At 40.1% G+C, this 26,856-nt stretch overlaps 1 protein-coding gene and 1 pseudogene across 4 annotated transcripts in view; one reads left to right on the top strand and one right to left on the bottom strand.

Moving 5' to 3' along the window:
- Positions 1 to 2,862, top strand: part of LOC311056334 (septin-9-like) — a 162,030-nt gene extending 159,168 nt beyond the window's left edge. For all 3 annotated transcript variants that reach the window (XM_084072893.1, XM_084072895.1, XM_084072894.1), the window contains 3 exons: positions 1 to 55; positions 714 to 765; positions 1,410 to 2,862. The exon at positions 1 to 55 is cut by the window's left edge and continues 42 nt beyond it. In XM_084072893.1, the coding sequence (XP_083929019.1) occupies positions 1 to 55; positions 714 to 765; positions 1,410 to 1,545 (243 nt within the window). In that variant the 3' untranslated portion in view covers positions 1,546 to 2,862. The remainder of the gene's footprint in view (positions 56 to 713; positions 766 to 1,409) is intronic.
- Positions 2,863 to 3,781: 919 nt separating this feature from the next.
- LOC311054798 (casein kinase II subunit alpha-like) overlaps positions 3,782 to 26,856 on the bottom strand; it is a 33,562-nt pseudogene continuing 10,487 nt past the window's right edge. Inside the window, exon 2 of the transcript in view lies at positions 3,782 to 4,655. The product of the transcript in view is annotated as a casein kinase II subunit alpha-like (transcript). The remainder of the gene's footprint in view (positions 4,656 to 26,856) is intronic.

The following is a 26,856-nucleotide window of genomic DNA, read 5'->3' as shown; positions in this document are numbered from 1 at the left end:
CAGGTGAACGGCAGGAGACTGCTGGGGAGGAAAACCAAATGGGGAACGATTGAAGGTGATGACCTCACTTCCCGTTCTCTACTGTCATCGTTGAGCATAACGTTAACATCACGTCACAGCTTGTCTTCAGCTTATTCTTCTTTCCTCTTCTCTTTCATCCCACTCTCTTACCCCCCACACTTCTTTCTCTCACTCTCTCTTTTTCCACCCCGGTGGTTCTCAGAAAGGGTAACATGGCGAGTAGAATTCAAAAGGTCTACACAGACAGACAGACAGACAGACAGACAGTCAGTCATGGAACGGTGTATTTATCAGACTGGTGTGGTGTGTCTTAAGTAATGTGTGTCAGTAATCCAGGTGTGTTGGCAATCAACAGTACATGTACTGTGACTGATGCACACACACACACACACACACACGCACACGCACACACACCAACATGTTGATGTGTGTGTGTTTGCTAGCATCAGACACAGTACAGTGCATGTTGATGTGTGTGGGTGCTATCGTCAGACAGATATGTCTGACTTCATGTTTTTACGAGTGTCTGCTTACCCTGTTTATTACGTGTTATTGTCTTCTTTATAAACTAGAGTTCAATAAACACTAGAGGAAGTCGCTCTGGGTAAGAGTGTGTGCTAAATGCCTAAATTGTAATTATGTTGTCAGTTTGAACTGAGCTAACTGAATTCTCTCTCTGTCTCCCTCTGCAGTTGAGAACATTGCTCACTGTGAATTTGCTTACTTGAGGGATCTGCTGATCAGGTGAGATTTGTGTCTGATGTTGACTAACGAGCTTGTCTTTTTACACTTCTTAATTTGTATTCACTGCTGACAGAATGAAGCTGGAGTCTAGACTGTATGCAGAAACGATGCAGAACGTCTGACCAAATGTCTGACCAATCACAGTAGCCAATCTAGCGTCAGAACACCCAAAATGTGTTCTGATCCCACCCACTCAAACCTCTGAATGACATCATATTGTAGTCTGTAGCAGGTTGTTCTGGTGGATAGTGATGTGCGGGTTTTCATGACCCGCCCCGCCCTGCCACGGAAGCCAACCCGCCTCAACCCGCCCCGCGAACCCATATATAAATCTATGGCTCAAGGGTCGCGGGGCGGGTTGAGCCCCGCGGGTCGTACCTATAATTCTGTAAAGGTTAGAAAATAATCTTCAAGTATATACCCCAAGTGTATTCAAACGGTTTTATTCTTCTTATTATTATTATTAGGAATAAAGACAAAACAAGAGCATGTGATTTATTTATTTCTTTTGCGTGTGGGACCGGCTGACCCGCAACCCCCGCCGCGGGTTGACCCACGGGACCCGCGGGTTACGGGTCGGCCCGCTCATCACTACCGGTGGAGTATGCATTGTGCTTACTTACGTGTGTCTCTCTCTGTCCCAGGTCCCACATGCAGAACATCAAGGACATCACCAGCAGCATCCATTATGAAATGTACCGCGTGCGACGCCTCAACGAGAACAGCACACACACCAACGGAGTCCCAGAGCACCAACTGGTGGCCACGCACGAGATGTAGACGGCTCCACACATGTCCCCTCCTCCACCCAGCCTTCACCCAACACTCCACCTCGCCCCCTTCACCAAGGCCTCATGTTGAGGTCCCAGCACCCGGGGTCGTTTTGTGAGGGACGACGCTATTACGTTCAACACGGTGTGACGTCACGTTCACTTTCTTGATAGATCACAAAGCCAGAGGACAGATTGAGGGACATCGTTAAGGGCCGGTCTTCGTCTTTCCAACGTTACATCACGCTGTCTGTGTGATGTGATATAACACAACTGTTTTACAAAACAATACAAAAAAAAAAGCCAAAAAAGGTTAGCAAAGTGCGCAATATGTTGGGTTTTTATAGTTTTTTTCTTGGTGGCCAAATGCGTCACTTTTATAATTTGTTTTTGTACACATGATCATGTCAGATACGGATTATAATGCCCATGGCACCTTTTTGTTTCCCAGTAACGAATATAGTTTTAAATAGAAACACCATAAGGAGTGATTTAATGATGATTGCTATTTATGTGAAAACTGTGTCAATGGTTATAATCCACTTGCATCGATTACACACACACACACACACACACACACACACACACACACACACACACACACACACACACACACACAGGCCCTTTTCTTTGGCCCGTAACTTGTGCCTTATTTCCGTGGTTTGCATAGTTCGCGCCAGGGACCGCCAGGGTTCCTTAAACGGGCCTCCACTCTAACTCTGACAGTGTACAGAAATTCGGGTCCATTTGGTTCCATTTGTACACGGTCAGAGTTACGGGGGAGTCGTTCAAATGAATACAACATGTTTTGAGAACTACTGCCTTATTTATTCTTCATGTTGGTTGGATTGTAAGGAGCGCAGATCTGATGGTGCCAAATGATTCTGTTCAGTATCTCAAATACTTTCCCCTCCTTGAGGAATGGATTAACCACTTGAACCCCATATGGTTGACCGGAGTCCCTCAGGGCTCTATACTAGTGTCTTTTCTGTTATTGTAGGGAAAGCTTTCGCAGAAAATAGCCGAGCTTGTCGATCGACTATTTTCTGTAAAAGCTTTTCCCACAATATTGATGCTGCGGTTTAAGTGGTTAAGAAGCACATGGATGACATCATGTTCCACTGAGCATCCTTTCTTTGTCTTTGTCTGAAGTATTATTATATAACTTCCAAAGCTGTCTTGTTGTCATCCTCTGTTCTTGTGTATATTCTTTTTGTCCTGATACATTTTTCTTTTCATTTTCTTTTTGTACTGGTATTATTAATAATTGCATATTTGTTGCCTTTGATATCTTATTTTAAAGAAATAAAGTTTAAAGTTGTACATATTTTTGGGGGTTTTCATTATTTTATTACAGAAACTGTGTGTGTGTGTGTGTGTGTGTGTGTGTGTGTGTGTGTGTGTGTGTGTGTGTGTGTGTGTATATATGTGTGTGTGTGCTTGGATAGTTGTCCAAGATTTGCTGACTGTACATTTTTACTGCCCCTTGTAAATGGTAATGTCCTTGTATTGTATCTCTTATGTGGACCCCAAATTTCTCTTTTGGGTCTTGAGTCAAGACTCAAGACCCAAAAGAGAAATTTGATGTCTCCACGGGAGCCAGGGTCTTGACTCAAGAGCCAAAAGAGAAATTTGGGGTCCACATAAGAGATAGGGTTACCATATTTGCACCCACCTAGTCATGCTTCTCCCCCTTCCACGTCCATTCTATGGAATAAAGTCAAAACACGTTTCTATGCTAAGGGCAAGATATTTGATCACAAATTTAACACAAAATGTGTCATTTTGAAGTTATACGCATGCTTTACTTGAAATGTGATGTTTAACAACACACTCTCTCTACTGTCTTCATACACAGGCAGAGGAAGAGAGTGAAGGTGGAGCAAAAGAACAAATGGTGGAGGAATGTCCTGTAGAGGTCAGGGAAGAGCTAAGACAGGCACTGGGTGTTTATTTAACTTATCTAAAATGCATCGCAAATTATTTTATTAGGATTAAGGTTAGGTTTAGGCATAGTTTTTGTCGCCCCGGCCCCCCAGCGAGGTTTTATAATATATATATTTTTTTATACAACTAGATTCTGCCAAGTACCGGGAAAGACACGCTGTGATTGGCCAGTAGTCAGAAAGCCTGCCTTCTCCCAAATGGCGGCCGCGATACAGACTCCTCATAGCCGGAGTAAGAGTCTACCTTTATATGTCTATGGTTGGCATTCCTGAACCTGTGGAAATGAGGTAGCTTTGCCATCAGTGCGGTGCGGCAGCGGGTACAGGTGTCCCCAGGGCGTTCGTGGTGGCAGCAGAGAGGAGGGGTGGGCCGGTGAAGGGGCCCACCAGGGTAGCAGTAGACGCTGCAAAAAAGACTGGCAAAGCGGAGATGCCTGTAATCATGCTGGCCGTGCTAACAGGCTGATGTATTCCCACTGGGCAAGTTCGCCGAATCATTCACAATGGGGAAGAAGTAAGGGTGGTCCATGGCCTCGCGGGCCGTCAGTCGGACCTGGTGGTCGTAACGCAGCAGCTTGTCCAGGAAGTCCAGCGCCTCGGGGTTCACTAGGTGCTGGTTCTCACTGTTCGCAAAACACTCCCACTTCTTACGAGAATGTCTTCCTAGGATGTTGTTGAAGCGAGGTTCTAGCTCAATGTTGTACTTGTCGATGCAGTTGTACAGGTCTTCAGTACCGAGTACCTTGGCTATTTTCCCCAACTGGTCATAGTTGTCGTGACCTTGGAAGAAAGGCTCCTTCCTGAAGATCATGCTGGCAAGGATGCAGCCCAGGCTCCACATGTCCAGACTGTAATCGTACATCTTATAGTTCACCAGGAGCTCTGGGCCTTTGAAGTAGCGTGAAGCCACTCTCACGCTGTATTCCTTCCCTGGGTGGTAGAACTCGGCCAGACCCCAGTCGATGAGGCGCAGCTTGCGGTGTTCGTGATCAATCACGACATTCTGTGGTTTTACATCCCTATGGATGATTCCCATGCTGTGGCAGCAATCCAGGGCCTTGAGAATCTGGTACATGTAGAATCGGATGTGGTGGTCGTTCGGGTTCGGGTACAGTTGCCTGCTGTCTGAGTTGTTAACATGCTTGAAGACCAGGGCGGGCGTTTGAGATACCGGCTGGTGCAGTGTGTTGACCTCGGTGTACACGCGTGCTTGGCTTGGCACGGGTTCTGCCATATCTGACAAAATATGGCAGCGGTGGTGGAGAGCTGCTACCGCCAACAAAGAGGGAGGCAGGGAAGACAAGGATGACAGGTTGGGTTATTTTTGTTCCAAACAGGACAGTGGGTATTGCAGCTGTGTTTTTACCAGGTTGATGACTGTTCCGTCCTCCCTCGCCAGTGGATCCACTTGTGTGCGATTCCCCGCGGTCTCAGAGGCCATATGGCCGTGCAGCGCTCCTATATACTCAGATGACAATCAATCTGGACCCTGTTGATGCCATCGATGACGTCATGAGGAGGGCGACCAACAATGGTATCCCTTCTCGATGATGTCACTGGTAGGCGGTTTCTGAACTGTCCACAGCCCTCCTCTGAGAGACAGACTGAGTAGACACAAATTGTACCACGTATAATAGTGAGGATCAGTTATATGAAGTTATATGAAGATAGGTTGAAAATGGGTGAAGTGGTCCTAGAAATACTCTGTTACAAGTGAAAGCCCTGCATAAAACTACAAAAGTATTGGTGTTAATATACTGTATACAGTACAAGCTTTCCAAATCTGTCAAATCTTTAAAAAATCACACCCAGTGTGAAGTGGGCGATGTGGTCACATTGGTCTAACTGACCCCCACCTACATGCATAGCCATCCAAAACATTAAACTGTTCCATTTTTGTCTGTCCGACCATAAAGCTGTGGTTTTTAAAGCTCCTCTTCCATGTCCCACTCCTAAATGCTCTGCTCCTGTGAGAGCCCGTATTTTCAACTCTAAGTCTGCCAGTGCCTTTAGTGATGCCTTACAGCAATCCCCCATCGGCTGATTACTGAGCATCTTGATATTGATGGCTTGATTGCAAATTTTAACAGTAACTGCACCTCCATCTTAGAATCAATTGCCCCACTTACAACACGCACACCTAAACTAAATAAACAACCCTGGCTCAATGACCATACCCGAGCCCATAGGAGAGAGTGCAGAAGGGCAGAACACAGTTGGAGGGCAAACCAACTGCACTCATCTCTCACCGCCCTCAAGGAGTTAATGGTGAAATATCAGCGGGTTATAAAACAAGCCAAATCTAGTTACTACTCAAACATCATCTCCAATAACAGAAATAACCCTAGGACCCTATTCAAAATAATCAACTCTGTCACTTCACTGCCAGCTATTACACATATTGATCCATCCCCGGAAGATTTTCTAAAATTCTTCATAAACAAGATTGAGACCATTCGGCTACAAATACCCTCTTCCACTCCTGATAATTCAATCCCACCCAATACTCCATTTCCATTTAATCAATTCGAACCCACTACCATTCCACTTATCACCAACACTATTTCACAGATGAAATCCTCATTCTCCCAACTTGACATAATTCCCACATCTTTCCTTAAGGAGATTTCTGGTTCACTAGCTCCCACTATCCTCTCTATAATAAATAACTCCTTAGTCTCAGGCTTCTTTCCCTCCTCATTTAAACATGGGATCCTTAATAAAAAAAATAAAACAAATACAAAACTATAATCTCAGCTGCAGCAGAACGGACTGAGAGACAGAGAGAACTTTATACGAGTCAGCAGAACATCCAGCAGATAATCCAGGAGAGAGAGAAAGACGTGAAGGTGCTTCACCAGGAGGTGGAGTCCATCAACCACTGTGCTGACAGAGCAGTGGAGGACAGTGACACCATCTTTACTGAGCTCATCTCTTCCACTGAGAGAAGATGGTCTGAGGTGAGGGAGCTGATCAGAGACCAGCAGGAACGTGAAGTGAGTCGTGCTGAAGAACTGAGGAGGCGTGTGGAGCAGGAGGTCACTGAACTGAGGAGGAGACATGCTGAGCTGGAGCAGCTCTCGCTCTCATTGGATCACATCCATTTTCTACACAGTTACACCTCCTCCCTCTCAACGATCAGTGAATCTACACACCCAGTCAGCAGCAATGTCCGTCCTCTGAAGTACTTTGAAGACGTGACTGTAGCCGTGTGTCCAAGATGAGAGACAAACTAGAGGACGTTCTTAAAGAGGGAGGGACAAACGTCTCAGAGACAGTGAATAGACTGTTGCCATCACCGGAGCCCAGGACCATGCAGAGCTGATTTCTTACAATATTCATGTCCAATCACACTGGATCCAAACACAGCATATCAATTGGTCAATTTGGGTACTTTTTGTAGGGTTGTAGTGTACTTTATGTCTTTATTGTGTCATTGTAGTGTACTTTATGTATTTATAGTGTCATTGGACACTGTAGTGTATACTTTGTCTTTATTGTGTCACTGTAATTTACTTAGTCTCTTTTTTTACTTTTTGTAGGGTTGTAGTGTACTTTATGTCTTTATAGTTACACTGGACACTGTATTGTACTGTAGTGTACTTTATGTCTTTATAGTTACACTGGACACTGTATTGTACTGTAGTGTACTTTATGTCTTTATAGTTACACTGGACACTGTATTGTATACTGTAGTGTACTTTATGTCTTTATAGTTACACTGGACACTGTATTGTACTGTAGTGTACTTTATGTATTTATAGTTACACTGGACACTGTATTGTACTGTAGTGTACTTTATGTCTTTATAGTTACACTGGACACTGTATTGTATACTGTAGTGTACTTTATGTCTTTATAGTTACACTGGACACTGTATTAATTTGTACTGTAGTGTACTTTATGTCTTTATAGTTACACTGGACACTGTATTGTACTGTAGTGTACTTTATGTCTTTATAGTTACACTGGACACTGTATTGTACTGTAGTGTTCTTTATATATTGATAGTGATGGACACTGTAGTGTACTTTCTATCTTCATAGTGATAGATGGACAGTGCAGTGAACAACAGAGAGCCAGTGGATGTGATGTGATGTGATGTGATGTGATGTGATGTGATGTGATGTGATGTGATGTGTGGTGGAGGGTTGGTGATGATCTAAGACACAGTATAAATAGACTTGTTGTCTCTGATCACTGCTTTGTTCTTCTATTCTAACAGTCTATGGAGAAATGTCACACTGCAGGTTTTGATCTATAGTGAACGTACTAATGATACTTTTATTTTATACATTTTATTTGAGTCTACAGAGCTCCTTTGCCACTCTTCTTTTACGGGTCACAGGTAAATAAACCCTTTTTACCTACAGGAAATCTTAGTTTTTTTATTTCCAAAATCTAAAATAGTTAAAAGACCCTATCTACAAGCTCACATGTTGTGAGCTTGTAGTGAGCTTTAACAATAAATAAATAAAGTACATTTGCACATGCTTTTTTAGATTATTTTTTAATATGTCGACAATATATTGGAAAGTTTTGAATCACTTTACTTTTTAAAAACAAACTAGATAGAACTAGATCTTCTCTTCTGGCACACAACCTTTTCAGACGGGGGTCCTCAGTCATATATGAATCAATGTGGGGGTCCTTGACAAGAAAAAGTTTGAGATCCAGGGCTGTAGGGTCCTACATGAAGCAGGCCCGATTCTAAAGGAGTGGTGTCGCTCTCTGGTGGTGGTTTGTGTTCAAAGCACACAGTGAGAAAATGTATGCCTGCTGTTTTTTGCTTTTTTTAAAGTCAGATTTAATCCTATTTAAACCTATTTAAATCTCTTATGTTACATAACTGACAGACAGTGTTGTTTCTATTTAAATAGTCATAATTTGTTATAAACATTTTGGGTGAAATGATTAAGAAATATCATAGTTTTGTTTTGGATCAGTTTTTTTTTTTCCTGAAAAACTTTAAAAACTGACGTAGGCCATTAGTTTAGCAAGGCGACGAAATTCAATGATTTTTCAAAAATAATTTCATGAATAATTTAAAAAACGAGTTAAAGATATTACATAAATTAGAAAACAAATGTTTAAGAAGCAGTGAAAATAGCCCATCTACAAGAGCTTGTAGATCTGCTATTTTCTCTAGCTTGGGTCCTGGGGAGAGTATCATTTAGGGTCTCGAGCTAAAACGTTTGGGAAACACTGGGCTATACACAATACAATATTTATTTATAAAAAGGCACTTTTTTTTATTGCCTTAATACCTTCCACACGCACGCACGCACGCATGCACACACACGCACGCGCGCGCGCGCGCACACACACACACACACACACACACACACACACACACACACACACACACACACACACACACACACACACACGCAACCTTGTTGCGATCAGCTGTGATCAGTGTTGATGATGATTGAAAACTGATTGTGATCAATTGTCTGCCGGATGAAGATCCGGTCAGAAAACGGAAACGGAAACGATGCGTTCATGTATGTACATTGGTTTCAACACATACCGGATCCAGTAGGCGGGGCTCCAGACCGGACGTGAATACGTGTTTAAATAAGACGCATTCGCACAACGGCCGGTTGGTTCATTTTGTAACGTGACTGGCCACGCTGCTTCAGGTATTTTACTAATGTTTGATCATTAACACACGTTTTTATCCGCCGATAATTAGCACTATTATTAGTTAAGCATTTGGGGTTTTAAGGCTGTTTGTGAATTATGACACCAAATGGACCAAACATTTGGAATATTCTTGTTTTACAACCGAGGATGAAACGCATCAAACAAACATTGTTCCAAATGGTCACTGACTAAACCTAACCACACTCTCACTGATATGTGAGGGGTTTGTAGATCTAACCCTGCCATAGACGCTGTGCATTTATAATCTACAGTGGTGTAAAGTAACTAATTACATTTACTTAAGTACTGTACTTAAGTACAATTTTGAGGTATTTGTACTTTACTTGAGTATTTCCCAATTTCCAATACTTTTACTTCTACTCCACTACATCTCAGAGGCAAATATTGTACTTTTACTCCACTACAATTATTTGAAAACTTCTAGTTACTTTTAAGATATACATTATGATATTATAAAACATACATTAACCACTTTAGCCCTATTTTATACCTAGGCTATTTGAAAATAGCCGATCTACAAGCTCACAACATCGTGACGCCTTGTGCGCTTGTAGATCGGCTATTTTCAAATATTTAGTACTTTTACTTTTGGTACTTTAAGTACATTTTGATGCCAATACTTTTGTACTTTCACCAGAGTACATTTTTAATTCTGGACGTTTACTTGTAACAGAGTATTTTTATATTGCAGTATTGGTACTTTTACTTAAGTAAAGAATTTAATTACTTTTTCCACCACTGAATAACTTTAGTCTGGGACCAAGACGGTCAGAGACTTGTTTGATTGATGCTGAGTTCATTGTAGTTTTTCTTAACTGCCTCTCTGCTCCATAAATGTACACACTAACAACACATTAAGTATTTAAGCCCGAAGCCACGGTTGTTACGCGACCATACGGGTCGTTTGTGTTCCGTTATATTACGTAAAAGTTTAATAAATAAGCGTTTTAATTCCGTCTGTGGCTGAACGCCGTTCTACTACTTCGTTTACATGTTGCAATACCTGCGCTCGCCTGCTGCTGCAACAGCAGATATTGAGTTGTTTTACATTTATGTTCGTGCGTCTCCATTAATGTATAAATTCTTACTATGAAGTGATTATCTTAAAACCCACTGATGTTATCCGTCCATACGGGTTGTTGGTGTTTAGTTAATAATGCGTGTTATTTAATAAATACTAGCTCCATAAAGAACCTCTCACTCCGCTATACAGCTCCGGAGCTGTATAGCGGAGTGAGAGGTTCTTTATGGAGCTAAATAAATACATGTTTTAATTCCGTCCATTAATGAACATCATTGTATTTCCTGGTTGACATCTAAAATGTGGAATGCCCTACCAAAAGGAGTAAAGGAGTGTAAAACCCTACTTACTTTCAAAAATGCCCTAAAGATACACCTTCAGGAGGCTGCAATTCAAAAATGGCCCCTGTCCAAGTCCTAACCTACCCCATGTCCTAACCTAACCTACCCCCCCCCCCCTCTCTTTCTTTTTTGTACATATTTTTCACCCTTCATACTTCATACCAGTAACCTGTAAACTGATTGTATGACATTCTGTATAGTAGTGTGTATATCTGTCTGTCTCTTATATGTCAACATGATTTGTGTGCATGGGGATCTCATCTTAAACAAGCTACGTGCTTAACTGAGCTATCCAGTTTAGTAGACCTTGTATTGCGAATTTGTACTTCCATGTACTGTTATGTACTGCCATGTACTGTTCTCATGTCTTACTAAATAAAGTACATCAATCAATCAATCAAACAATGGGGTGTAATACCAGCGTTCACCTGCTGCAGGCGAGCGCAGGTATTGCACTCCATGTAAACGAAGAAGTAGAACGGCGTTCGGACACAGACGGAATTAAAACACTTATTTATTAAACTTTTACGTAATATTACGGAACACAAACGACCCGTATGGTCGGGTAACAACCGTTGCTTTGGGCTTAAATACTTAACGTGTTGCTAGTGTGTATATTTATGGAGCAGTAAGGGCGTTAAGAAAAAACTACAAAGAACTCGGCACCCTTTATATTTAGAATTTATACATTTATGTTTGAGATTAACATGGAGCTAATATGCCAAACACTATTTTTGTGGAGTGTTCAAGAATGTCAAGATGGAGGATAATAATAATGAAACTTTATTAATGAAACTTTATTTGTATAGCACTTTTCACATTTCATACTTTTCATAAAATATATAAAATAAATGTTTTCGTTTTTTTTTGTTATTTTAAGATCAAAGTGTTCGAAGTGATCAACCTTGCAATAGAATGTATATTTAGAAGCATCTTCCATAAACATGAATGTAAAAAAGCAAAGGTTAAAGGGATAGTTCACCCCCAAAATGACTTTTTTTCTATGGACTAGTCACCCCATGGAGACTTGAATTCATGGATATGTTTTTGTCTCATTCCTAAGACAATAATTTGATGACCAGCGGACCGGTAGGCAGCGGTTCCGGTAGGAGACACAAAGGAGACTATTTGTGTCTCCTACCGGAACCGCTGCCGGTCATCAAATTATTGGCTTAGAGAATGAGACAAAAACTAAAAAAATATCCATGAATGAAAGTCTCTATGGGGTGAACTGATCGATAGAAATCCTTGGGGGTGAACTATCCCTTTAAAGCCTCAATCTGTGATTTCTTCAACCGGTCGGCTGTAGAACAGCAGCAACGCGATCATGATAATTCATTACAATTTCAGTCATGAGATTTTATTTATCTTTATTCCATGTTTGCGCTGCCTTTTGAGCTTGTAGATCTGCTACTTTTGATGCTTTTATGCGGTGGCGTGCACAGACATTTTGAGGGGCAGGTGCTCAAGTAAATTATACTTTTTTTTGTTGACTTGGTCTGCTCTTTTTTCCCTCTACACCTATACCTCTTTGCCAAAAATAGCAGATCTACAAGCTCACAACTGCGAGGCGTTGTGGGCTTGTAGATCTGCTATTTTTGGCTAAAGTTGTCCTCAGAAAAGGGATGCTAGGTTTCGAGTGGTTATGGTAAAAAGAAAAATCATATCACATAAAGAATTGGTGGACCCCCTGTAGTAACTCTGAGGACCCCCTAGGGGCCCCGGACCCCTTGTTGAAGACCCCTGCTGTAAACTGAAAAAAAAAAAAAATTTTTTTTCCAAAAGGGCACTTCTGGTCAAGAGGGCAAAGGGCAGGTGCTCTAGCACCACCTAGAGTCTATCTGTGCACGTCCCTGCTTTTATGTGACGCTGTAGTATGATCAAGTAGGGAGTTAATTTATGAAGAAAACACAAGGTTAGAATATGGCGATTACCCTGACGGCACCGAACGTAACATGTTTGTTGCTATTGTGTGTATCATACTTACATATACAATGTAGATTATTTTATTATTATTGTCAGTTGTGTTGCAGTATTAAAGGAGTACTTCTCCCAACAAATGACTTGGTTTCTATCAATTGCACACCCCATGAAGCCTTGAATTCATGGATTTTATTTTGTTTTTTTTCGTATTTCTAAGCCAATAATTTGATTACCGGTGGAAAGATGCTAAAGTATCCGGTAGGAGACACAAAGTAGACTCTTTGTGTCTCGTACCGGAAATACACCCGGTCATCAAATTATTGGCCTAGGAATGCGACAAAAAACAAAACAAATCCATGAATTCAAGGCTTCATGGGGTGTGTAATTGATGGAAAATAAGTTTTTTTTTCGGGGTGAACTACTCCTTAAGTCTCTATCTCTATCATCACATACATGAAAAATAGTGAGTTGAAAAACAAATTAATAGCAACACAAACTAACATATAACCCCAACAAAACTGGAATAAAAAGAAATGTCGTTTTTGTAGATTTCTTTTTTTTAAACAATCTTATTGATATTATGAATTCTACAATATATAAAATGTGGGGGAAAGAGTGTAATGTTGGTATTTATGTGTGTCTTACAGGTTAATCATGTGACCTCCTGCAGAGTGGACTAAATCTACTTCATACAGCGAGTTTAAAACCCTGAGTCATGACTCCTAGCTATGACTCAGGGTTTGACTCGGTGTATGAGTTCTACAGTGAAGGTCCTGGACGGATGGAGTCATCAGGAGATAGCTGGTAATAGAGTGTCTGTAACTCGGACAAAGGGTTCAGGAAGATGGAACCTCGACGGAGTCTACGCAGCAACGAGCCCTGAGAGCTGAAACGTATAACGGTGCCAACGAACGCTCTCCATTGAGATACAAGGCGTACGGTGCTCGGGACGTGGTGCCATACAACCTACGCGGCTCTATTAATACCAGCTATCTTCAACCGAGCGGTGGAAGGCCCCACACGGTACGTACCTGGATCACACCTGGCCAGTATAAACTAGGGCTGTGTCACCATTAGAAAAGTTGATGATTAATTGTCACATTGCGATTTAACGATTTAATTGTGTTTGACGTTGAACATTGGTACATTATAAATACAAATTTGATCTATTTTTGGCTTCTAGGGCTTCGTAAACAACATTTGCACCAGACAGATATGACAAATAATATACATAATTTAATTACTTTTATACTTTCAAAAAATAAATTAATAGTGGAATTAGCAGAGTGGAAATGGCCGATCTACAAGCTCAAAACGTGTGGCGATGGGACACATTTTGAGCTCGTAGATCCACTATTTTTGGAAAATGTTTGAAAATATATGAACATTTTTAACATGGTAATAATCATGACGATTATGCAAAATATTTTTTTAATTCTGATATCGAAAAATAATTGCAATTAGGCATTTACGTAATAATTGTGACGGGTCTAGTATAAACCCTAGGGTTTATACTCATGGTAACTGATGACTGATAAGCTGTGGGGGTTATCAGACCACACTTTGAGAATCACTGGTCAAACGGCTGAGAGGTGAACCAAGACTGTCTGTGGTTGTTTTCAAGCCAAATTCCAAACCTCGAAATTCTGCCTCCAGTGTTATGGAGAAATTGGTGACCTGACAAAAGATGTGTCAGGTCATTATTATTGAAATCACTGCTGTTTATGAACAGTTGCTCGGTTAATAAACAAAACAGTGGTTATTTAGATTTGGACATTGATCTTTATGTGAAGTCCAACGAGATGGTCGCATGTTTTCTGAAGGTCACCAATTTCACTAACACCACCATTGTAGGAGGGGGGCACAAACTGGGAGTTTGCCATATTGGAAATAAATTGGGCTCGATTCCCTTCACAGGTGTTACCAATGATGCTAATGAAGGCTCTGTTCCAAACGGCCCACAGGTTTTTAAAGGGATATTTCCCTTTCAAAAAAACGTTTTGTCATTTTATTGTCTACTCAGTCTGATAAAATGAATATCAAATGTCTAAATACTGAATCAAGCAACTTAAAAACGGTCTGGGGGGCTCACAAAAGCCTGAGTAGACGATAAAATGACCCAAAGTTTTTTTGAAAATGAAATATCCCTTTAACTCCGAGTGTACAAATGGAAACAAATTACGGGTCCATTTGGTTCCATCTGTACACTCTTAATTAGTATCGTTTGTAACACCTGTGAAGGAAAGTACGGAAGAGGCCCAATCCTTGGTCAAATGCATTTTCATTTGGGGTCCTTGATATGAAAACCTTTGAGAGCCACTGTTTAGTTGTTTCTAAAACTGGATTAAATGCTAAGCATTGTATATTTACTTGAAAATGGTGTTTGATACAGGAATAGTGGGCACGTCTTTGTTAAATTGGCTATTTTTGTTTCTCAAATGTTAAACAAATTAAGAATTTGCTAAATGGTCTTAAGTGATGTAAAGTATACATGATGTGAACATGTGTACTGTACATCATTATCAGACCTAAACGTACCCTTCAACGTTTTGTTTTATGCCCACAGTGGCTGTATTAGGCCTTATTCACATCGGGTCACGTGACGTCTATTTACGTCCTGGTTTCCATTAGGAGGGGATCAGTCTATTTTCTCCATTGACTTACATGCATTCTGCTCATCAGACACAAGCCAACTAACGTCTTATTTCGAAAGGTAAAGTTATGCTAATACTGTGTGCTGTATTATCTTGTTTTCTTGATGATGTTATTGTTCTTTTACATCTTACCATTTGGAAATTGACTTTAATAGATAGATTGAGAATGCTAGCAATGTTACCTGTCTGTGTAGAACACATAGGCTTATTTTAGCATTTCCTTTTTATACCAATATATATACTCACCATACAGTGGTGTAAAGTAACCAAGTACATTTACTCAAGTACTGTACTTATGTACGATTTCTTTGGTATTTTTTACTTTACTGGAGTATTTCCAGTACTTTTACTTCTACTCCACTGCATCTCAGAGGCAAATATTGTACTTTTCACTCAACTATTGCATTGTGAGCTTGTAGATCTGCTATTTTCTTAAGATTTTTTTATACATTTGAAAACTGGGACATTCTACATAGGCTATGTACATAATGCGTACTTTCTACTTTGGTACCTTAAGTAGCCTACATTAACATTTTGATACCATGTATGTATGGTCAGAAATTCAGAATGTACTTGAGTAAAAGGTATTGGTATCAAAATGTTAATGTAGGCTACTTAAGGTACCAAAGTAGAATGTACTTATTATGTAGAATGTCCCAGTTTCTAAATGTATAAAGTCTTATGAAAATAGCAGATCTACAAGCTCACAATGCAATAGCGGAGTGAAAAGTACAATATTTACCTCTGAGATGCAGTGGAGTAGAAGTAAAAGTACTGGAAATTGTAAATACTCCAGTAAAGTAAAACTTGAGTAAATGTACTTGGTTACTTTACACCACTGTATGGTGATGTGTTCTACACAGGCAGGTAACATTGCTAGCATTCGCTAATCTATCTATTAAAGTCAATTTCCAAATGGTAAGATTTAAAAGAACAATAACATCATCATCAAGAAAACAAGATAATAATACAGCACACAGTATTAGAATAACTTTACCTTTCGAAATGAGACGTTAGTTGGCTTGTGTCTGATGAGCAGAATGCATGTAAGTCAATGGAGAAAATAGACTGATCCCCTCCTAATGGAAACCAGGACGTAAACAGACGTCACGTGACCCAAATAAATGGCCAATTACACATTGAAGTGCCCACTTTTCCCAGGTGCCCACTCTTCCGGTTACATAATCGCAAATTACTTGAGGTAATTGCAATTATTTTGCATAAAATCGTCATAGTTTCCAGTTCATAAAATGGAGGAAATGGCCGATCTACAAGCTCACACCGTGCCGTGATCGCGACACGTTGTGAGCTTGTAGATCGCCTTTTCTTTTACATTAGAAAGTCAAGTCGGGTAATATGGCATTCATTTAAGTTATTTGTCATATCTGCCCTGTTTACGAAGTTTAAAAGCCAGCCAAAAATATATTTTTTATGTCCAATGCCAAACAAACACAATTAAATCATTAATTGCAATTATTTGTGACAATTAATGAAGTAAAATGTCATAATGGTGACACAGCCTGTCAGTGACTAGGTTATGACATGTCACTATGGCTTCCAAAATGTCACCCTGTACGGCCGGCACAACTCAACCTTTTGTTTTCTTTTTCTTGTGTCTTTACAGAACATGAAGTTGACAAGAAGAAGACGTCTGTAGATGGTAGGAACCTTTTGATTTCTGCTGCTGCTTGTTAAGGGGGCTACATGCTACATGCTACCATACCATGTATGTCGTCATTCGCGTCGTCTATCGTATAGTTTCACGTCATTTGCGTTGCCACAAATGTCTGTCCAAATCACATTTATGTGATTTATTTATCGTTTCACGTAATTGTTCGGCTAAAGCTTTGGTCACATCGGTCCACATCACATACGACCATATGTGGTCGTAACTTTTCCTCTTTTCCTCTATTCTTTGCTTCAATAAAGCAATAGAAAAATGATTTGTTTTTATTCACTTTTGTGTCTGAGTTATTTGATCGATTTTTTATTTTTGTCTTTACTTCTTTTCACAAACACATTTGTTTCTTCTTGCCTGTCTATTGCACTAGTTCTTCACTAGTGGTTTGTGTGTACAAATGTATGTGATGTGGAGGTATGTGATTTATGTCTGGTATCATTATGGTAGCATGTAGCCCCATTAACACCGTGTTTACATCCATCTGTGCTGTAGGTCTGTGCAAACTAATAGAGAAAGCAAATGATGTCCGACGTGTCATTTGCTTCCTTTCTTAGTGTTTTTTTTCCATTTGCTGCTGTTTGAGTCGTGGCTGCTGTTGAAGGTAAGTGCTAGTAGTGACACGGTCTATCATTGGTTGTCGGGCAGAAACCTTGTATCTCCATATTTAAACATTATTTTTTGTAAATACATTTCTTTACTTGGTCATACTACAGTGTCACACACTAAAGCAGTACAAACTGCCGATCTACAAGCTCACAAAGCAAAGATCATGATAATTACAAAGGATCCATTGGAACACAGTTTATTTTTTGTGTCCATTTTAACCCATTAAGACCTGGAACTGTGTCATTTTTAGATTTGAGCTAAAAAGCATTATTTTGCACTTTGGGCTATTCAAAAATAGTTAAAATGTGTGCAAATCTTTGAATATATATATATACATATTTTTAAAGCTAACATTTTTAACTCAAATCTTTGCTTCCGGGGGGTTCCTGGAACGAAATATTTTGATGGGGGTCCGCGGCCAAATACATATAATTTTGGGGGTCCTTGACATGAGAAAGATTGAGCACCACTGATATAAACATACGTTTTTCAGAAAACTGTTGAGATTCAGGAGACATGTAGAATCGGCTTCAGGTCTCAATGGGTTAAAAAGTAACAGTTCTGGACATAAAAGGTTTCTACCTGACCTCCATACTTTAACTTTCACTCTTTTCTCTTCTCTATTATTTGCTTTAATAAAGTTATTACTTTTTTTCCCCCTAGTGTGTCTTTGTGTGTTTTTTTACAAATGGAACCAAATGGACCCGTGGTCCATTTGGTTCCATTTGTAGTACTGACAGCATACGTATACTAGGCTGTTTATGTAATGACAGGGTACAGTATATGTAGGCTCACGCTAAGCTGTATAATATAGTGACAGGGTACAGTATATGTATACTAGGTTGTATAATATAGTGACAGGGTATAGTATATGTGGCTCTTGGTCACATAGCAAACTCACATAGTTAAACCTATTTGCGCTTTATCTATTTTTGATAAAGTTAAAAAATATAGCTTTTTTTTGCCTTGTCATAGTATCAAGTAAACCTTTTTTAGTGTTGCTTGCGTTGCGTCATTTAACGGGTGGCGGGCCAGCGGTTTGCGTCGTTTGCGTTCAATGCCCGTCATTCGTGAAGAATAAGTAAGAAGGGACTGGACCAGTGTTTTTTTATTATTGGGTCACGGCCAGCGTTTTGATTTGATTTGCGTCGCGTCTCAGGATTTCACGTAACATCCGTGCAGGTAAGTCATCACGTCAGCCCACATCACATAAGTCCATGGTGTAGTGTAGTGTAGTATGTGATGTGGATTGATGTGATGTATGTGTTGTCATTTCACAACACATGCGGGTAAAAATTACATTTGATTTCACGTCGCTTCCGTCATATGCAGGTAAGTCTTCATCACGTCAGCCCACATCACATATGACCGTACAGGGGGGCCGTATGTGATGTGCATTGATGTGATGTATGTGTTGTGTTGTGTCATTTCACAACATATGCGGGTAAAACATCATCACGGTACGTCCACGTCACATATGAACATATGTGGAGGTATGTGATGCATGTCGTCCTTTACGTCGTGTGTCGTTTAACGTAATATGAATTTGGCGTTGTACCGTTTAAGGTTATTTGCGAGTAAATCACGTCAGGCCACATCACATTACTGGTCAGTTAATGTGATGTGGATTTATGTGATTTTGTGATTATTTCACGACATTTGCGGATAGCTCGTCATTCACATCGGTCGGCATTTTTTTCTTTTAGGCGAGGTACACGCCGTTGTTTACAGTAGGTCAGAACAGGAAGAGATGTAGGGCCATCATTCATATCATATGCATTTAATGACTTTGGTTATTCCTGTTGCTTGTGTTTTATGTTGTGTATTAATGTTATTCATAGTGTTGTATGTTGTTTACTAATGTCATTCATAGTGTTGTATGTTGTTTACTAATGTCATTCATAGTGTTGTATGTTGTGTACTAATGTCATTCATAGTGTTGTATGTTGTGTACTAATGTCATTCATGCTGTTGCTGTATTGCTGACAAATATTGGCACAATTGATTTTAGGTTGCGTCATTTGTGTTAAAGCTTAATCACGCCAAATCACATCACATATGACCAGTATGTGATGTGAAGGTGTGTGACGGATGTCGGCATGTGCATCACGTGTAGTTACTCGTTATTTGTGCCGTCATTTGCGAGTAAAACTTTATCACGTCAATCCACATCACATAATAATAATAATAATAATATAGACGATACATATGACCAGTATGTGATGTGGACTTCGTTTCACGTTGTTTGCGTACAATGCTCGTCATTTGGCAGGAGAATAATGAAGAAAATGGACTGATTTTGGACTGAGACTGATGCAGAGAACATGAAGCAAAGAATGCTGCTGCCATTGCGTCATAGGCGCCTCGTATAATTTATGTCAATCGTACACAAATGATGTCAATTATACGAGTCTCTCTATCTCTCTCTCTGTCTCTCTATTCCTCTCATCTCTCTATCTCTCCCCCTGGTATGTATGTTGATGAATGTAATGCACATTACAAAGTGCTTTGGTTAAAGGTACTATAGATAAATGCACCATTTAAATTGTAAACTTTGAATTGAACTCATAGGCATCCGCTAGCAGCCACTGTGACACTGTGTAAGAGGCAGTTCAGTCACTGTAGACTGTATTACTCCTGGAAAATAAAATAAACATTAGTCATAACTGTGTGATTGCATTCTAAACATTACAGTCATAACTGATGTCATTCAAAATGGGTAAGCTCTATATTTAACAGCTGCAGGCATTGTGCCACTGCAGAGGTTCCCAAACCTTTTAGCTCAGGACCCAAACTAGTGAAGATAATAGATTTGCAAGCTCACAACGAGCATGTAAATCTATTTTCACAACCTCTTTTTTTTTTTTCTAATTTATTGCTTAGATTTGTTGTTTTCACGAAATAGCACATGTTCTATTTTGCTTGCTTCTTATGTGTGCTTTTAATTCATTTTAATTTTACTATTTGACCCCAGAAAAAATAGTCACTGTTTGAATCTGGATCTGAAATTATCAATAAAAAAGCAATGGCAAAAACGCACTGGAATGTAAACATTTCAGTGTAAAGATTTTCATAACGTTTTAGCTCGAGACCCAAAAGAGAAATGTGATGTCTCCCTGGGACCTAGTGAGAATAGCAGATCTACAAGCTCGGCTTGTAGATCTGCTATTTTCATTACTCTTATTTTAATATTTTAAATGGAATTTCTTTGATTTTTGTTTTTAAATGTATCGGGTTCTTTTGAAACATAAGAACGTTTTACTACTCTAAATATTTTATTTTATTCATGTAAAACAAATGTAGGATACTAAAAGGAAAGAGGAATATTTACTGACTGATCTCAAAAACAAATGCAAACTGGCAGAAATAAAGACTCACTCCATAAAAACCTTAAGGAAAACTCCTCAGACAGAGACTAAGAACATGTATTTTTATTTTATTTTTTCTATGTTCATCAAGTGCTCCAAGTGCTCAAAGTGAAAAGTGCAGCAACACACATTTAGGTCGTAGGACCATCGTCAGTGCTATATCAGATGTAATCATTTGCAATTAAAGCTTCATCACGTCAGTCCACATCACATAATGACCGTAATATAGTGTAGTCAGTGTAGTATGTGATGTGGATTTATGTGTTGTCATTTGTGGGTAAAGCTTCATTATTCATGCCGGTCAATAGGCGAGGCACTGACGATGGTCCTTTGACCCAAACGTTTGCTGCTGCGCTTTTCACTTTTAGCACTTGGAGCTCTTTATGAGCATGAACAAATAAAACACTAATATATTTACTTAGTCTCTGTCTAAGGTGTTTTTCTTAAGGTTTTTGTGGAGTGAGTCTTTTCTTCAACCGGTTTTCCTTTTGTATAAAGATGTTAACATGGCTTCACATTTATGGTCTGTAAATGATTCAATTATTACAAATTTCTAAATGTTTTTGTTTGGAAGAGTCAAGATTGTATTTCACACTTGTAAGTTCTGTGGATATTTTTGCTTTGTTTTTTTGATACAAATATGACATATTGTTTACCCGATGATTAAATGCATTATCAGGTTGTCATTTAAAAAAAAAGTTAAACAAAAAATCCACAGAGCTTTAAAAAGTGTTGAATAAAATAACTCTTTAAACGTTTTTCTTCTAAAATGTTTTTCTTTATTTTGTGACATTGATCTTGTAGATCGGCTATTTTCACTTTTTATGTTTTTTGGACATCAACAATATTCCAATATGTCATATCTGCTCCATTCAGAACAAACCAATGTCATTTTCAAATGTATGTAATACATTACAATGTTCAATGAACCGTAATCCACAGGCCAATCACCTGCTGGAAGCTTTGATTGAATACTTAATTAACAGGTTGGGGGGGGGGGGGGTTATTTACTCATGACCCAAGAAAATGTGTCCACGACCCATTATTGAGTCCCGACCCATAACTTGGGAAACAGTGGACAAGGGTCCATTTGGTTCCATGTGTTTCCTTAAATATATGAGGTTCCTTTGAAAAATAACGTTTTATTTCTGTACATTTCTTTCTTTTTTTTATTGTAGGAAACTAAAAGGGAAAAGAGGAATATTTACTGACTGTAGCTGGTCTCAAAAACAAAGCAAAACTGGCAGAAAAAAAGACTCTCCACAAACTCCTTAGACGGAGACAAAGAAAAGCTATTTTTATTTTATTTGTTTCATGATCATAAAGTGCTCCAAGGGATCAAAGTGAAAAGTGCAGCAGCAAACATTTAGGTCATAGGACCATCGTCAGTGCTATATCATCAGATCTAATCATTTGCGGTTAAAGCTTCATTACGTCAATCCACATCACATATGACCATAGTGTATGTCTGGTGTAGTGTAGTGTAGTGTAGTATGTGATGTGGATTTATGTCGTTTCATTTTGCGTAATTTGATTTGCGTCTCGTCTTATCATTTCACGTCACTTCAGTCATGTGCAGGTAAGTCTTCATCACGTCAGTCCACATCACATATGACCATAGGCGCTGTATGTGATGTGGATTTATGTGTTGTCATTTGCGGGTAAAGCTTCATTATTCACGGCGTTCAGTAGGCGAGGCACTGACGATGGTCCTTTGACCCAAAAGTTTGCTGCTGCACTTTTTACTTGGCTCTTGGAGCACTTTATGAGCATGAACAAATAAAATGCAAATATATTTTCTTAATCTCTGTCTAAGGAGTTTAACTTAAAGTTTGTGTGGAGTGAAAACATGGCTACGTATTTATGGCCTGTTCATGAATTTTCCATGGCCAGTCATTTGGGATCAATAAAAGTAGGAAAAAAGGCTGTTATTCTAGTCCGGACTTGTCCTTTAACATGGCAGCCTTGTTAAGTGGATAAACTAAATTGGTAAATGGATGAACTGTGACGGGATAGATGAGGGAGGTCAGCAAGAGTTCTTTTTTGTGCAAATATTAATTTGAATATCTGTTAGTTTATTGTATCTTATCTGTATTTTGTTTTAGTTTTTCTCCTTTTTTATTGTAATGTTAATTATTGACATGTATTTTGGGTTATTGTTTTCCTGTTTTCTTCTTGGTCGTCATGACTTCATAGGCTTGTCAAAATTACATAATAGCATTAGTCTTTGATGGATAATATCATTGGAAATTATGTAATATTTGCACAAAAAATATTTCAGTTGTAATGTATGTTTTGTTTTAACTTCCATTTACTGTATTTTAATGTGATGTTTTTTTAATTGTATTTATTTGTTTGTTTATTGCTTTCTTCTTTTTTTTATAAAGGCGCTATATCACTAAACATTACCGTATCTGATCTCAATAGGCTCATTATCTGTAACTGTACAGCTGTGCTGCTTCAGGAATTCTGTGACCAACAGCGTAGCTCATCATTGTTGTAATGTGAAGAGACTCATCATCATTGTTGTAATGTGAAGAGACTCATCTTAAGACTCCACCTCATCCTGTAGCACTTAGATGCATTTTGAGCTTGTAGATCTGCTATTTTCAAATGGCCAAAGTTTAAATAGGGTTAATGTTTGTATGTTTTGTAGTAATAATCAGAATCTACAAAGTAACTAAAGGTTTCAAATAATTGTAGTGGAGTAAAAGTACAATATTTGCCTCTGAGGTGTGGTGGAGTATAAGTAAAAGTACTGAAAATTGGAAATACTCCAGTAAAGTAAAAAATACCTCAGATGCTGGGTTCATTTGTTAGTTTAGTTTACTGAGACACTACACTGTCTCTGCATTCTATGTATGTGTTTACCTTGTTTATTGTGAGTCACTCTGGACAAAGAGTATAGATGAATATCTACATTGAAAATTGTGAAGTGACTTTACTGTTGAAATGTAAATGAGTGAATGTTACCATGTGATTTGTAAATAACAACATAAAAACAAAGGCTCTGGTGTGGTTCTCCTGGTTTACCGGGATGGGGTTCAAATCCCTGCAGTGCCCTACTCATAGTGTTGTATTTACCATTTTATATGGTCTGTTTTATTTATGTTCATAGTGTTGTATTACCCTTTATGGTTTTATGTTTTATTCTTTGTTCATTGTGTTGTATTTACCCTTACATGGTTTGTTTAATTCTTTGTTCATAGTGTTGTATTTCCCCTTATGTGGTTTATTTTATCTTTATGTTCATAATGTTGTATTTACCCTTACATGGTTTGTTTTATTCTTTACTAGAGTCTCGGGGGGCTATGCCCCCAGAGACCCCAGCCGCTACGCGGGGCTTTGCGTTCGCTGGTGCCTACGTGTGTCTGTCTTTGTGTTTGTGTCGCTGTAGCACAGTGGGCATTAAGATGGGATGTATGCTCCTTAAGGGAGGTGGATCGTGGGATTCTGTTGTTTGCAAAGAGGCGTTGTGAATATTGGCTCATTGCAGACTCACCTTATTGCCACCTGATTGTGTGAGTGAGTGTTGTGTGTGTACGTAGGGCGGAATAGCTTGCGGGGTGTGCTTTTTGTTTGCTACTGGGCCTTGCATAGGAATGGATATTTTGAAAAGATGTGTTGTGATGACATGTGAAAAGGAAGTGCAATAATGTGAGATAAATGACATAGACGGAATTGCATGTGACGAAGTGAGGAGTTTATTTGCATGAAAGGGAATGAAGATTTTGTATTTGTAGAAAATGATATAGGAGTGAGCAGGTGTTGCAGACAGTGGCAACGTGCTGAGGACGACAGCTTGTCATGGCTGGGCCTGCGGAATGGGAGAGAAGGAGAAGGCAGGAGTCAAGCACGCAGTCTGGCATGTCCATCGGGGAACAGGTGAAACGTAAGCTAGTGGTGTATTAGTGAAGTGGTGAGAAGCATTGTCTGCATCGGTGATGTAGGTGAATGAGATATGGCACAGGTGACAATGCAACAGATGTACCTAATTTGTGAAGGAGTTCTTCCCCATGAAGGAATGTTGTGAGGGATGCAGTTTCCATCGATGGCATTCATGGCAGAGCCTGCAGAATGGGAGAAAGACAGAAGGCGGGAAGAAGGACATAATGTGGATGGCCAGCATAGAGTATGTAACAGTAAAGGCAGCGTCTTTTGTGTGAAGTGGTAGGCCTTGACAATTATGTAGTGCAAGCATAAATGACACATGGAAGAATGCAACAGATGTACCTCAATGGGGAAGAAGCAGATGTCCATGATGTAAGGAAGTTGGCTCGTCATCATGTTCCAGAGATTGGCAACGCAGGGCCTGCAGATTGGGAGTGAAAGAGCAGCCAGGAATCAACCACACAATGTGACATGTTGAAGAGGGATTATGTGAAAGGAAAGGCAGTGATATGTGTGTGAAGTGTTAAGCAGCAGCACTATTAGTTATGTGGATTTATGAGAAAGGAATGTAACAATGCATGAACCTTGCCTCAAGGGGGACGAAGCAGTAGTCCAGGAAAGAAGCTGCAAGGCCGGCAGGTTGTCATGAGAGGCTCTGCAGAATGGCTGAATGGCAGCGGTGACTTTGATGACAGCGTTATTGAAGACACGACTGTGTGTGCGAAAGAGCTTGGCCTCAGGGGTGTCGGCAAACCACAGATCATTGATGGGCTGTGGGGGCGTTGGGAAGGCTGGAAGGCGTACCTTGCCCTGTAAGCAGCAGAGACTGCTTGTCTCCTTCTTGAATTTATATGCGCCACATTTGACGCACTTGATGCTGATTGTGCCAATAGTGTCAGTTGTGCGTGTGAGTTCAGGGATTTGTAGGTTGCCATTGAGAATGTGCAAAGAGAGTGTGGCCTTTGTTGGCTGTGTTGTGCTTCCATGTCAGTGGCCTGGGCCGGTGTCTGGCGTGTGTGTTCCTGGTGTGCAGCTGAGAAGGAAAGACAGTGGAGTTAGATTAATAAGTGGAATGTGAAATGAAGGCATGAAGGGGCCAGGTGTTGTATGGAGGAGAATGAGAGTGGTGTTTTTTTAGTGGTGAGGTTGTGAATTGGCATCTCAGTGTAGTGGATGCATAGTGTTTGACGATGAATGTGAATGCATGCATAACTAACCAGTGGCCGCAGCTTGTCGCAATGAGCGTCTACGTCTCTGTGCCTGGCTTTGCTGTTCCCGCCTGTGTGTCTTCTTTGCGAGGAGTCGAGCTGAGAAGTAAAGATAGTTGGATGTGAGGGGAAAAAAAAACACAGTACTGCTATATGCATGTGAGGTGTGGTCATGAACGGTAATGCTGTCTTTGGGATAGATGTGAGAAATAATGTGCAGTGTGTTTGGGAGGGATGGGAGAAATGATGTGCTGTGGTGTTGGTGGTATGTGCAGCTGGGCAGGCAAATGTAGATAGGGGTGTGGGTGGAGAGAGTAGTACATGCAGGCGTTGCATGTTGGTGTGTATGTAGTGTGGTGTGCTGTTTGTGGAGGGGGAAGCAGTGTATTAGTTATAGGGCATGTGTGAAATGACTCTGCCGTCATGTGGAATGTGAAGTGCATGGAAGTGCAGAGGAGGGGCAACTGAGGAGCAGAGATAAGGGCAAAGAGGGCTGTGTGTTGCAGACAGAACATGCACACACACACGCACACACGCAATGCACAGGGAGACACATACCCAGACTGTGTGCATGTATGTGGTGTGTGAGTATAGGGTGTATGACAGTGCAGTGGAGAGAATGGGTGCAAGAGTGGAGAAGAGCATAAGTCATTACCTTGTTTGGGAGACAGCTGCAAGGAAGGTTGTGCTGTGGCTGCAGCCTGGCGCAAAGGTCTCAAGGAGCGTCTCGGTGTGTTGGGCTGCGGTTGGTGCTGCTGGCAGCGTGTGTTCTTTGCGAGGAGTTGAGCTGAGAAGTGAAGACAGTTGGCTATGAAGTAGCATGAGGAGCAATTATGCAGTGTGGATGAGAGGTGCGTGAATTGGCAGTAAGGCAGTCTGTGTGATGTAAGTGATAGATATTGGGGGCTGGTGTCGTAGGTAGCTAGTGTTCAGTGTGAAGATGTACATAGGAATGTGGGGTGGAGACTGAAAGAATTGCACACACATGTATGTTGCGGTGTATATAGTGTGT

The sequence above is a fragment of the Gymnoscopelus microlampas genome (genome assembly GCF_963454915.1).
Source record: "Gymnoscopelus microlampas genome assembly, chromosome: 11".
NCBI lineage: Eukaryota > Metazoa > Chordata > Actinopteri > Myctophiformes > Myctophidae > Gymnoscopelus > Gymnoscopelus microlampas.
Note: the sequence above shows the minus strand (reverse complement) of the source record. Positions and strands in the feature narration are given on the sequence as shown.